At 41.5% G+C, this 14,437-nt stretch overlaps 1 protein-coding gene across 4 annotated transcripts in view; it reads left to right on the top strand.

Moving 5' to 3' along the window:
* Nucleotides 1-14,437, top strand: part of LOC114877825 (solute carrier family 12 member 4) — a 69,633-nt gene that overhangs the window by 8,442 nt on the left and 46,754 nt on the right. For 3 of the 4 annotated variants that reach the window (XM_029190876.2, XM_029190877.2, XM_029190878.2), the window contains exon 3: nucleotides 1,520-1,582. In XM_029190876.2, coding sequence (XP_029046709.1) covers nucleotides 1,520-1,582 — 63 coding nt within the window. Of the gene's footprint in view, nucleotides 1-1,519; nucleotides 1,583-12,145; nucleotides 12,511-14,437 lie in introns of those variants that run through there. The other variant, XM_029190880.2, reaches the window with a different exon arrangement.

Here is a 14,437-nt window from a genome sequence, read left to right on the forward strand (position 1 = left end):
TCTGGAGTGATTTCCGTGGCCTCCGTACTCCGATGTCACGTTCCAGGTATTCGTATTCTCCTGTCGCGAACTGCTGATGAACGTCAACAGCGTCGCCTCTAATTTTCATCATCAAAGAGAGGCAAGACATGTCCAGCGCGTGAAAAGAAGTTCGCGAATGCGAGCTGAAAGCGATTGCTTTCGTCTTCTCTGATGCGAACTGTCCATCGTCTCCGAATCTGAATGAATCGTCTTCTAATCTTGGAATAAACATACGTCGCTTTGCGAATAAGAAAAAGAAAAAAAAAGGCGAAGGGGTTCTCCTACTTTCTTATTTCTATATGCTATTTTTTTTTCTTTTAGATATCAGTTTTCCAATATACCAAGGTCTTGAAAAATTTGAATGGCTAATTTTAAACGAAGCACCGATATACATACACTTACGTGTTTTTCGTTCATCATCGGCATGAGGCGCCATCTGCTTCGATTATTTCGAGATACAGGACGGAAAAGGCGCACAAAGTAGATTGTAAATCGAATTTATTCAGCGGTCGTTTCCTCTGGAGACGCTAATGTTATTGCTTTTATCGTGGCGATCGTAGCTACTGACCCTGTTATACATTATATTTACGCTCGACGAAGGAGTTTCTAATATCATCGAGTGCTTTTGTCGGAGATAATGTATCCCTACTCGATATTCACTGATCGAGGCTGCCTCTAAATTTCCCTTACATCTAGCAAGAGCTTGTCCACATTTTTCTCCATTTTTAATATTACAAAGAGATTTTCTAGCGGATTCTCTGTAAGAAAAAATAAAGTGTGAAAGAGAAATTCTATTTCTTGTTGAAAGTTGCCGCTTCTCTGTTAGGTATCCCGTAAACGGAAGTGAACTAAATCGGCCAGTTTCCGATGGTTTGGAAACGGGAAACGGTTTATCGTGGAGTCTGAACGCGTAGCAAAGGGAAAACTGTCGGAAAAATCTTAGCTCGGTACGTGCCAGTTTAGAAGCCATCAGGCTCTAACACGTAGTGGTTGTACACGTTACGCGTTGCATAATATATTTTCAGAAGGGTCGTTTAAGATGCCTCGGGGATGCGCATCAACCCTGTCGGCAGGGTTTCATCGACCAATCGGTGTCGGGGTGGAGCTTAAGCCGCACCACGGCGTCAGCAGCTCTTCTCTTTCGCGAAGGCCTTACTCTGTTTCACCTACATTTACGCCTCTTGTCTTCTATCCCCTTTTTGTACCTGTTCTATATACGGTTCAGAGGTTTTTCCAAGGCCCTCGTCGATGTCAGTGCTGCTGCCGTCGATCGTAATCACCGATAGGATTCGATCGTTGCAACCCTTATCGAATCACGCGTTCTCACGTATCGTGTCGGTTCGTTGTACACCACTCTGCCACTTCATTATCGCCACCCAATATTTTGTATGAATTTCAATTTTAGAAGCTCCTCTACTTATTTCACGTTGCTACCAAGGTAGCGTACTTGGATTAATTAATTGGACTCGATCTGATTCGATTGATTTTTTGTTCGCAGATTCACCGGTGAATGGGACCCAACTGGAACATCAACATCTCGTCCCGAAGTCGCCCAGCGAATGTGAGTAATAATCTCGAAATTGCATTATTAGAAATGAAGTTGATATTCAATCTTGCATAATTGTAAGATTTTCGAATTTCGTTGGTCGGCTGTATCGAGACCTCGTGAACTTTCTCGTTTTCAACATTTTCATTCGCGGCTCATTGTCAGGACGAGTTTAAAAGAAATTCTTTCAGCTGCACGAGCAGTAACCACGAATCGATCGATGAGAGAACAGAGGGATTCGTTATCGTCCTATCTACCCTCATAGACGTAGACATTCAAGGGCTGCGGTATATTTCTTTTCGCTAATCATTCGTAAATAATCATTTCTCGTTATCACCCGAAAATATATAACTCTATCCACAAAGTATTATTCCCAGAGCGAACATTAATCATTGGGATGTTTTTCGAAAAAAAGAGCAAGCTACTCGGGAAATAAAATTTCCAAATAGTTGTGTCAGCGATCGAAACTTCTCTCCAAAGGAAACATACCATTCAAGCCACTCTTCCACTGAAATTCCAGAAGAAATGGTATCTCCGACGTCAGTCGCAGTCCTGGCAACAAAGGAAAGCGAATTAAAGGAACGTCATTCCTTTTTCGTAGCGGTTTGAAACGGTGGCTGACTGCGTTGAGAAACAGACAAAAAGATTAACGGGCCGCGATACGATGTTTCACGCAGTCTAGTCGGTCGCCATTTGCGAGAGCGGTTCCTTTTTATTTTTTTCATTTTTTGAAACTCTCAACAAAAGAGCGGGCGCAAAAGGGGGTTAAGAACGACACAGGATCCACGGCATCGTGACTTCCGGGTTGCAGGAGCCGCCTCTGACCCGAATCGGCGATTGTTGCTCGGCCGCGAGCGATAAATTCGCCGGTTATATGGGGCGTCGGGGCTGGGTTCAACAGGGGGTGGCCCCGGGGGTTGGAACAGGGAATGTCTCCTCGACCCAGTTCCCAAACGGTCGCAGATTATACGCACCCGATACGTGCAGTTTGCAACCCTGTGTCGAGTGCCTAAATCGTGGCCCTGTTCTTCGAACCCCCGATAACGAGCTACCACCCCCTACCGCCGACGGAAACACTACCCTCTTTATACCTTTCGGCTCGTCGTTTGTTTGATGAACCGATCGACACGCGAGTCTTTCTCGGAAAATTTTCAATTTTATGTATAATTTACGATTTGCTGTCACAGCGATGTCGTAAACTCGTAGCTCTAACGCGGAGGATTAATCAATTTATGGAGATCGAACGCGATACCGATGCATTGTACGTTGTATCGGATACCTTGCAGTTCCTCTCGCTCGTGTTGTAGCGTTTCGTCCGACAACGGCGCGTAATTTATATAATTACACGAACACCAATTCACCCAATTAACGGCAATAACGTCGTACAAACAGAAACTCGATGTAGAATTATCGATTCACGAGAAAGGCGGTTCGCCCAGCGCGTCGAAATCAGTTTCCAGACAAAGTTGGAAGTCGCTCATCGGTAATAATAATTCTCCCAATCATTCTCATAAATAATTTCTGCTCTCATTCGGGATTCATTTTCATCCGTTTCGAACGATAATCGCTGTGAACAATCCCCTTTTCGAATCGATTAATTTAACTTCCTTTGAAGCTTAATTAGCCTTTGAACGGATTAAGGCCACGAGTAGAAAATGAACTTATGAAAAATATTTCATCATTTCACGAAAGAACCTTCAACTTCGAACTTACGGAATAGTTATGAACCTTTTTACGTGTACGAGCTCGTTCTCGTCCTTAAGTGGATTTTTTTTCCCTACTTTCTTCAGACATTATGGGAGGACATTACGTTAAGCTCTGCTTCGACTTCTCGCATTAGCCTTGCTCGAAAGCACCATCAGGAATGGATGAAACGATATCCTGATCCTTTGCTGACTTACTTCGTTCATTTTAGTTAGACCGAACGACGTTCAAACTGTCCCCGATTTGCATTTATTTATTTAATAATTAAATTAATTAAAAATAATTCGAGATTGAACGAAAAAATCGTATGCGAGATCATTGATATTCGTTGGACTGGAGGGTTGGAGGAATCGATAGGCCGTCTCTCGACGACCAGTGAAACCAAAGTAATCAATAGGATTCCAACGGTGCATTCCGCATTCCTCGATTCAACTAAGTCGTTTATATCACATCTAACGACGGGTTGCAGATTCCTGTCTTGCCAATTTAGCTCCGACTGCGAAGAGGGCTTCGTCCGCGGCGGACTCGAGCTACCGAAATAAGCTCGTTATCGAATTAACCTAATCAAATTTCGAGCACGCCATCGTTACTTGATAATTGCGGCACGAAACGATTCACCTATTATCTTTATGATTCCAGGTATTCGGAACCCCATGGGTCGTACCTTATAAAATGAATATAAATTAGAAAAGAAAAAGAGGAAAAAATTGAATTGATAATTACAAAAGATGGTAATTTGCTTGGAAAGATGGATTGAATCGTTCAATTATACGATATCTGGCCGTCTTATCGATTTACAGCAAGTGTCAAGGCCACTCGCGATAATCATTTAACATTATGCAGACAGCTGCGTGGGTGTACACTGTGTATCTAAACGCGTGAAGCGTGTAATCGCACACGTGCGGTGTTTACGGTAATTAAATGGAGAAAACCTTAGCCGTTGAAGGTTCGGCATAATTGTGGAAAATTTCAAGTCAAACGATTTCGATTACGTGATATAAAAACGATGGAATGTTGTATCGGACATTGTCGAGAAAATCGATGTTTTAATCTGACAGTAGGCGAGTTTAATACCGCTTTCAAGCTCCTCTCCCGGATGAAACACGTATCAGACTGCAATAAATAAGGATCTTACGCGTCTCGAACATTTTTCCTATGAAACTCTTGTGCTGCTTACAGTCGACGTTCTCCGATAATACTCAAGAACAGAATTTCCTCTCTGTACTTACATACGTGCGCTATTCGAGGACATTTAATATCCTCTGTCGGAACACGAGAGAATATTTCATCCCTCTATTATTTCCCCGACGAATCGAGCGAAAGGAAAAGCGACGAAAAAAAGAGGATAAAAAGAAAGAGGACGAATAATGTATGGCTATGATTTCGCACGGAGATATCCATCTTTCTGCTTAGGAATTCCGATCGATTTGTCATTTGTCAGAACCGATTCGAAGCGGTTTCTCCGACGTCAATTTCCGTCGATTCTACTACGACCGATAAGAAACGCGTGGAATCTAGTTTTAGGCTTTTTTACAGACTGAAGATTTTGTAGAACGAAAAATCACATTTGTTGCAACGATAAATTCAACGAACAGTGATCTATTTCAGTCTCTATTTTTTGTCCCGTGAAATTGGAAAAGTTTGTCGTTCTAATTTATGCGATAAAGTTCCCGAGGATTTTCTGCTGGAAATAATTCTTTGAATAATTTTGAAAGTACATTTAGTTGTAAAACGTTTGTTTAATTTTCGAATGAATTTAGAAAATTTCGTATCTCGTGTCTAATAAGAAAAACGGGTAACAATGATTTGGCGGATAAAAAGAGATGGCCACGAATGTATGGATCATCTTAACTTCGATTTCCGGTAGTCCGATTCCGTATTTCCACGGGATCCTACACGATCTGATAAACCGGATGACCAGCGATGGATTTAGGAAGGATAAGAGGGTCGAAAGCATTTAGGGAATTGGTGAACTCATGTCAGATAAAGATTTTATTGTTATCCGAGTTTCCGAGTTGGCGCCGTAAATGTCGATTCGAAATTGGTCCTTTAGCCATGAAGCAGGTTAAAATTTTAAAGGTTACAGGTTTATAAATAAGATTCCCGAAGGTGTATCGGGGTTGACCGAGCTTCAAGGACTTCTCACGAAAATCTCGACCAGATGAACCCGCCGCGACTCTATTAAGCTTCACTAACGAGTTTAATCTCGTCGACCTTCCTCGTGGATTCCTGATGGAAACTCGATAACACAATGCACGATAATTATTAAATCATCAGGAACAGATAGGCTATGATGATTCTAATCAATTCCATCGATTCTAATCCATAGATCGAATTCAAGAAATTTAAAAGATCCAAATGGAATAGAATCGAATAACGTGTTAGTTAGGAAATCTAATGATCGAAGTTCATTGTCTACGACCTTGTTCAAGCTGTTCTGTTCCTGAACACAGTACCTCGACCGTTAACTGAATCGTAACACGCAATTTCTATCCTAGACCTTCGTGCTGGACGTTTCGTTATCGAACGATCCTTTGCAGCGGTAATTGGCTCTGTAACAAACGTCGAATCCTAATCGTTATTCTAATAGAGTGAATCCGCGGAGAGGATAATCTGTGTCTTGATCTCTTCACACTTTCCTTTTCTTATTACTCGGCTGCTTTGTCCCTTTGCACCTGGGAAATATTGATTGTCCGAGAGGGTTGCAGCCTTGAATGGGTGGAATTGAAAGTAATCAGCCGTGTAGGGGTGCGAGCAGTCGTTGTGCAGATAGTTTGGAGAGATAGGGTTAGATAAGGAAGTTTTTTCAGGCCTCGGATCGATTTGCTGGAATATTTAGTACATTTATTTATTTTTTATATGCCTTTTTATAACGCATACAGTGCCGGGTCCTTAACAATAATTGTTCAGATTTTTTTCATCCCCTTTTGACTGGGATTTTCGTTTGTTCGTTTTAGAGAATACCCCGATTGTATCGTGTCACGTTTTATACCAGTGAAATATCGAACTGGCTAATCCGAGTCTCCGAAACTACGGACAGTATGCTTTGTGTTGTTCGCACAACGGATTGTGTGATTTTGAATTTTTTTTAAATGTCACGCCGCACCGATTGTCGTGTTTCGATGAAAATATCGGCTCAGCTAGAAAAATGCGCCGTTTTACGTCAACTCCGATAGCGAAATTCATTTTATTTTAATCTTCGATCTGTCGTCACTGTGGCTATCTATTGATATGAATATTGAAAGTCTCCAAAGAAATTGTTTATTCAAGGATCATATCACATTTTTAGTTGATCGTCATTTGTTTGCCGTACAATCTTTGGATTATACTTTGAATTGTTAATGAGTTCCGGGATTTGATAATTTCAGCCTTTCTACCTTATCACGCTTTATATCTTCTAGCGTGATTGTGAGTATAGTCGTTTGGAAAATCGTGTATTGTCGGTGATAAGATATTTAGAAACTATCATAGCTAATTCCAAGAACGGGACTCTATTCGCGAAAAGGTATTCAGAAGCGAAATTCTAAAATCTTGGGTCGACTTCGAGTATTTGAAAAATTGTGAATTGTTCGCATGAAGCAAAATCCGAAGAACTTACCCCGATTCTAACAATTTCATTCATCCCAAACTCCACAAGTTGATCGAAGAGAGGTATCTAGAAACTTTCAAAGGAAATTCCGAAGATTCGCTTCGATATCAGCTATTTTAAAAATGAAAAAGTTGCTTGCGAAAGGATATCACAGAAGTCATCTAAGCAAATTTCAAGGATCAGATTCGATTGATTCAAATTACAGCCGGTGTTAAGGTCGTCTCGCGTTTCTTCAAGGAACACCAGCGTCGACGTGTGTGTGCGTGCCACGATATCCGTGCAACCCCTCGACAGTGTACGAAGGGAGAGAGAAGGGTGCAAGGAGAGTGGATGGATCGCATGCCTGGCGCCAGTTAACAATCGCGAACCCTGCATTTATGAATAAGGCTGCACAGCAAGCGAAGTAAGGTCACAGACAATGAACCTCGATCCAGTTCAGGGCCTTAGCGCAACGTCACGACAAGACGTTATCGGTCAGGGTGGCTCTGCCACACCCTGCTTCCTCTTATTTAAAACGCACGCTTTCCGCTCTTCTCTTTGTCAACCAATTTAAATCGCACCGTTCAAAATAATTAACGCGGACAACTCTATTCTACGTCAAAGTGATTCGAATCGTTCTTGCGAATTATGAATGAGCTTGATTTGATTCGGGGCTGTAAAACAAAGTCGTTGAACGATCGGAGTGAGATTTAAGGCGAACGAGGGAAACGACTGTAGCCAGAGTGTAGCAAGTAAACTGTAACGGATCTTCTGACGGCCGGTGTAATTGTCCTAATTAAATTCACGACTCCGCCGCTTTCGCAGTGAAGTTTTAATGAAACGTTAGTGGAGCTTTACGACCGCGAGAAAGGACGCCGTTTCCGCTGGATAGACTGACTGGACTGGTGTTTTAATGAAACCCCTTTGCAATCGTAACGTTTACAAAAAAAAGCTTATAAATTGTTGGTAACGAGAGATAATTCATCTTCGAAAATTAAATCTTCGCAATTTTTCACTGACTACGTAACGATAAAAGCGCGTTATAAAATGTTAATTAATCATGGAATAGTCAACGGGTTGAAAGGTTTATTATGTATTTATCGAGCAGACGACGTTTGAAGGGTAATGGAGGATTAGCTTCGGCTATTCTTCGTTTCTTAAGTCGAATCTGGTCAATATTGAAAGTATGTGTTGAACAGAGGAATTCCATCACCGGTAATGGAATGATTTTCATTCATTTAGAAAAGTGCGATTCTTTTTATTCGAAAGTTTAGGATATTTAAGTTGAACCTTGAATAGCACTTCAACCCCATCTGGATTAGTCAATGTATATTTTACTTTCAGAATGAATATTTTTAAAAGTATTCATAGACAGAGCGACCTACTTATTCTTGGTACTTTATATGACGAATATTTGATTAATTAAGTCTCTTGGAAATAAATGAAATTTCGAAGAACCTATTTCAATTCTCTCTACAAGTACAAACGTCAGCGAGTACCAGCAATTTCCAAAAACCTTTCAACCCATGTACAAACACGAATTTACACGAGCTTTCGGCTATACAGGTCATTTTTCAAACCACCCACACTCGACGTACAAATATTATGCTCGCTACGCTCCCACAGTAGAGACAAAAGGTCGGGAGTGTTTTCATTAACGAACCGTTGTCGTGCATTCAATTGGACCGAATTTAGTTGTTTAATTCTTAGCTACACGTGCCACGATAGGGAGAATTTCATTGTTTCGTCGAAATCCTTTTGACATTGCGGACACCACGTTATTTACATATTTGAGGAAGTACAGAAACCTTGTTACCTACTTACATTTAATGAGAAATATGAAAAATACCCCCACCACTGGAAATCAATAAGCTGTGACATGATTTATAACCGCAGTTTTAATCTGGGACCTTGGTATCGAAATAAAAACGAAGCAATTAATTGTCCTATCGTTCAGAACCAAAGACTGACCTATTTCAAATTGCAATTGTAAAGTATTTAAAGTGGGCGATTAAATAATCTCATGGCAATTTAAATAGAATTTAGCATAGAAATGTTAACGCGATAGAAAAAAAAAATTTTTTCAATTTTAACGTTCTCGAACAAAGACCTCGAACCGAAATGGCACGTTCTTCTTTCCCTCAATACTTTTTCAATTTTCCGCTCGGAATTTCGTCTCAATAATGTCCAAACACTTGTCGAACTTGCCACTCCGGAGTTTTTTGCGGGAACCTGGGAAACTTTTCTCTCGGACAGAAGTCTGGAAGTCTGCTCGACGTTGCTCACCGCTTCGATGTTCCTTTGATATTAAAATTGAATTGTCGTTCACGGGGAGATTCTCGCCGAAGTACAGAGGGGGAGAGAGAAAAAAAGAAAATTGACAGAGGACAATCGTGTTTTTATATCTCGCGGGATTGCGAAAAACTGTAAACTGAAAAAGGATCGTGAAAATTCGAGATACCGATGTTGAAAGGAACGCTTTTGAAATCGAACGACAACGAAACGAGAAGTTCCAGCGTGTCGTCGAACAAAGGACGAAACGAAGCGTAGTTTGAAAACTGTATTCCAAAGTTGAAACTCGTAAGAGGATTCGATGATAAAGGGATCCGCCGATTGTCCAGGCGGAAATGAAAATAAACAGTTTCGATCCGGCGCTTTTTTCCGCGTTTCATCCCTCGGCTCGTTGAGGCGCCTTTCGTGGAAATTGATCTAAACTCTGCTACTTTTCAGTGTAAAAACGCGAGATGAAAAACATTGCTCGATTTAATCACCCGTATGTTTAAGCCGAAGCTTCCAGGAAACGATAAGAATCACGTATTTCATCGTTATTGCTCTTCTAATCCGTGAGCTGAATTTAAAAGAACGCTGATTTAACATCGATCACGATTAAATACCCTTTATTGAAATATGATATAAACATTGTCACGTTTTAATTCAGCGTACGTGATATTTGTACGTGTCACTTTATATGTGTTGCTCGTAAAGACTTGTGTGCTTTTCTTTTTCATTTGGCCGATGAAACACGCGGGGCGGGTTGTTTGTAGAGCACAGGAAGCTTTTAAGTCGAATTTCCAAAGACATCGACCACCGATCGTTCGAGATCTCGTTTGGAAAGGTGGTCTAGCAAAAGAACTTCTTGTTGGTCTTGTTTCTGGTTCGCTCGATCCTCTGTGTTCGTGGAATTGAACTCTGTCTGTGTTTGACTCGAAGATCAGTTTGCTTGAAACGATGAATGGGAACGGAGGTTGGGTAAAATCGATCCTTCCTGGTTTTTGATCCTTCAAGTTTCTTCGAAGCCTCGATTTCGTATTCCTTCAATTAAGAGATGCAAATATCACGGCTCGTTCCAATTTTCAAGCGGAAGTTCGAAGCGTTGGTAATGGAGGCGGATGGAAAATGAAGATCTCGCGGTCGAATTTAAGAATTACTTGATTTCTCTACTTATTTACGATACGCGACTGGTATTCTTCTTGTCTGCCGAGCTTTTGGCGAACAAAATGGTATGATTTGTGCGTTGATAATGGAACAAAGCCCGTCTAGAGACTAGGTGCAAACAGTTAGATGCACTTGTAACCGCACGAACTAGCGTCTCTCGGTTAACAAGGCTCGAGCAATGTGTCTACCATTCAAAGCAGTTGTCTTGTTGCATCTCTCGAATAACGGGCTTGTTCGCGTGGCTCGAGTGTTATGGATGCCTTGAATCCTGTCTAATCTCGTGGTTCGTTCGAAACGTCTGAAATAGCCACGAAATGTTCGCGAATAGAGAACAAAAACCATCTACCATATATATTCAATTTTAATAACTAAATTTTTGTGTTTGTTTAGCTTTGATGATTAAATTTCTCCTGGTAGTAAATTTTCTGCTACTTTGATATAATTAAATTTCGCAACTTGTTCGACCACACAAAGCACCCCTTCTATTCTTGCGCGGCCCTCTGGGAACTTTGTTCTCCCTAATTTCGTGTAACTGACCTCGATTACTATGGTCATTAGCTAACAGCCACCAATGCCCCCAGGTGGTTGCCCATCTAAACACTCGACGCTTTGGATGCAGCTGAAATGAAGGGTGAACGGAGAATCCTCTCGGTATAGAAAATCATAATTTTAATATATCACGAGGATCTCACTTGAATGGTCCTGATTTTCAAATCAGTTTTATTGGATGATGCTTAAAGCGAATTACTTCGACGAAAGTGTGAAAACGAGGAAACGGTGAAAGTTTCGTCGTTTTACAACCATCCTATGTCGGACGTTTGATCAAATTTTCATGGGGCAATCCTCGAGGTCACTTAGTGGTACTATTTAAATAAAAAGTAGGGCATGGTTGTATCTAAAGATAGCGCGTTCTTTAAATTGTTAATCGAAATCGTTCGTTTCCCTTCAATCAATCTATTAAACATTTCGAAGATCGAAGTTCAAGCAACGCGGTAAACGTTGCGAAGGTCAGCAATTAATAGCATCATAAAATAATCGAATAACATTGATGATAATTTATTTATTTATTTATTTATTTTATAATAAAAAGTTTTCTTTTCGCTTTCATAGCGTCGCGATTTTATAACATTATATACTGCGCAAATATCAATAGGTATAGAATAATAGTAAACAGAGATCAGTAGCGAATCCATCTGTGCACAAGAACAAATACGGAAAAAGTTATTCCAGAAGAGAAATCGCAGCCAAAGTACATACGAGGTACTGGGAAATGCGAAACAGACTGACAGTGAAATAGGAAAACAGGGGGTTAAAGAAATCTCAGATGAAGCCAAGAGCGGAAAAGAAACAACGGTCGCGTGAAAATGTGTATGTTCGATGGAAAACCGCATGTGCAATGTACAGAGACCGAGAAAGACAGTAAACTATAAAACGTCAACAAAACTTCGAATAGATACAGACTCCTAAGTCTGCCATAAAAATAGAAAAACCGTGTCTGAAGCGTCTTGTGATAGTATTTAAGGATTGACGGTTCAAAGAAATAACACGAATATCACAAGTTAGCTCGGCCAGCTTGTAAACCCTTGGAACAAAGAGAGAAGTAAAAGCAGAGGGTGAGAGAGGGTCGGTAAGGTGGCGTTAGCGAGGGTAGCAGTGGGGTGGTTGAGCGGGTGACGGGTTAGGTCGCGTGGGTGGTAGAGGTAGCTACCCGTTGGGTAGTAGTAGGTGCGCACCCAACGCGGATAGCAGGTGGAGCGGGGCGGAGAGCGAATCAACCCCCGGGACAGAACGCGAAAAACCACTTGTGAGTCTCCGTGGTGGCAGCCGGTTAAGGGTTGTCCTGCGATCGTTCCTCGATCATCGCTCGTGTCGCGTCAGACCACCCTGTCGTCGGTACCCTAGCTCCTACAGAGTGGGTGGTTCGTTCGTCGACGACGTCGATTCGAATCGCGATTCGACTGCTCGTCTCGCGTCTTCGACCCGCGTCCAGTTCGAATTCGACCGCGAGCCGCGACGGTGCTGCGCTTCTTCATCAATCTCCCTTCGTCTTCTATTTCGAGCTTCCTATCATTCGATCCGATTCGAACGATTTTCATCGATATTTTTCTCGTAAAAAAGATCGAAGAAATTGTTGTTACGAAAAGAAGAGAACAGTGGTAACGGAGGAGAGACACGAGGAGACCCAGGCACCGTGCGATGCAAGGAGCAGCCTTCATCGATCCAGTCTCAACCGGGGGTGAGCTGACACGGTCTGGGGGATCTCAGGATCTCGAATCCAGTGATCCATCCGGGATCGAGGATCTACCAGGGAGAGACTTGTGCGCGACTGGTCGATTCTTTCGAATTTCTTTTCATTCATTCTGGTTGTTCGATACTCTCACCGGGTGGGGTATTAGTGAATCTAGCTGGCTCCTTCGAGAATAGCCAATTTCGTTTCTTTTATAGGTTTTATAAATTTCAATTATAGCTTTGGGAAATTCAGGGACAATTTATGCAACGTTATAATTTAGAGTTGGTTTAGCTATATTCTCGAACAAAACAAGCCGTAGTAATTGGCTCGGAAGTGGCGTCGCGATGACTTGTTGCTTGACACAGGACAGCTTTTGTTCCCGCTAAATATTCCGAAAATAGGTTCGTTCGTTGCTCGAGAGAGATGATGAACCCTTTCACTCCTCTCTATTTTAACATTTTTACCAGCGTTCAAAATTAATTGAATTCAATTTCGTCGAATCGTTAACGCCTCTTTAAACGGGTATTATTTTTAATAGGAGGGTACAAATCGTGCTCAACAAGTGTCCATTAAAAAATGAAAAAGAATATCCTTTTCGGTCTTGTGTTTTTATTTTTGCTTCTGGTGAAACGAGTCGTGGCGAAGCCCCTATTAAAGCAGCGAAGAAGAATCCTTTTTTTTTTATGTCTTTCTTCCTTTTAGCTCTGCTAGATTTATTTTATCGGCAGACACACGACGAGCTGCACGCGACAGCCCGCTTCCTCCGCACGTTTGTTTCGAAACGCGTGTTTCTACCCGATAGAAAAGCTCGTTGTACACGCTTGTCCGTTGAAATGAAGTAACGAAGCAGATGTTCCTGCAGCAGTCGTTATTTCACGATTGTTTCGACGAAGTATCACAATTTTTCTATCGTCGAAACACTTGATTCCCAACAAAACTCCCTCCATTCGCATTATGACTCTGGCTCCGGTCCAAATTGCTAATTTCCTTTTTTACAGCCGGTACAATTGAATGGATTTTCTGAAACGCACCTGCTACGAATCGATCGAAATTACATTAGAAGATCGATCATACAACATCGTCGTCGAACCATTCGAATGACACAGTTTCCCTATATCCTGTGAGGGGGATTAATTTTTTATCGCAAGCACGTGTGTTTCGCGTACCATCCCATTTTCATTATTAATTAACTGCCTCAGCGAGAATGATCATCGCGCATTAAACCGTATTAAACACACATCTATCACAATATTAGTTGAATAGCGATGCTGTTCGATATTTCTTTCCCTCTATCTTCGATTCACGTTAAAGGAAATTAAAGCTTCCGACGTGCCTTTGATTAAAGCTGATTCCCAACTTTCCACCCAAGGTAGCTTTGTATTTAAACGAAGTTTCAGTGTTTACACGGTATGATCAAACCGTAGAAGTATACGCAGCATGTTCTGTCTATATACCGAGTTGGAATGATCTGCGAGTTTACAAGAAGGATTCGTATAGAATTCGAAACGACACGGCAGTCCCTCACGTATTGGTACGTTCTTTTCTTATTCTACGTTCAGATTCATGAAAATGAGCTTTTCTGACTCGCAAAGGGAGAAATTCCAGATAGATGTGTACACGAGTTATTTCATATTTGAAATATGTAGATCAGGCTGCGAAAGTTTGATTCGTTGTCCCAGAAACATTGTGCACGAATGAAAAGTTTTTAGCCGACGTGTGACGTACGCACGCAAATGAAAACTTTTTTGTCTCATAGGGGATCGATTGGTCGTGTGTACATAGGAGAATGAAAATAAGAGTCGATTAGCCAAGGCAAAAGCATAGGATTGACCTAGTCACTTGGTTACACCGTGCCCGCTGTTCGCTTTTTTTTCCTCAAACTCGGTCTAAACGAAGATTGATGACGTTCCCGAAAATAGCCGGAAATCCATTC

The sequence above is a fragment of the Osmia bicornis genome, chromosome 15 (genome assembly GCF_907164935.1).
Source record: "Osmia bicornis bicornis chromosome 15, iOsmBic2.1, whole genome shotgun sequence".
In the NCBI taxonomy this organism is placed as follows: domain Eukaryota; kingdom Metazoa; phylum Arthropoda; class Insecta; order Hymenoptera; family Megachilidae; genus Osmia; species Osmia bicornis.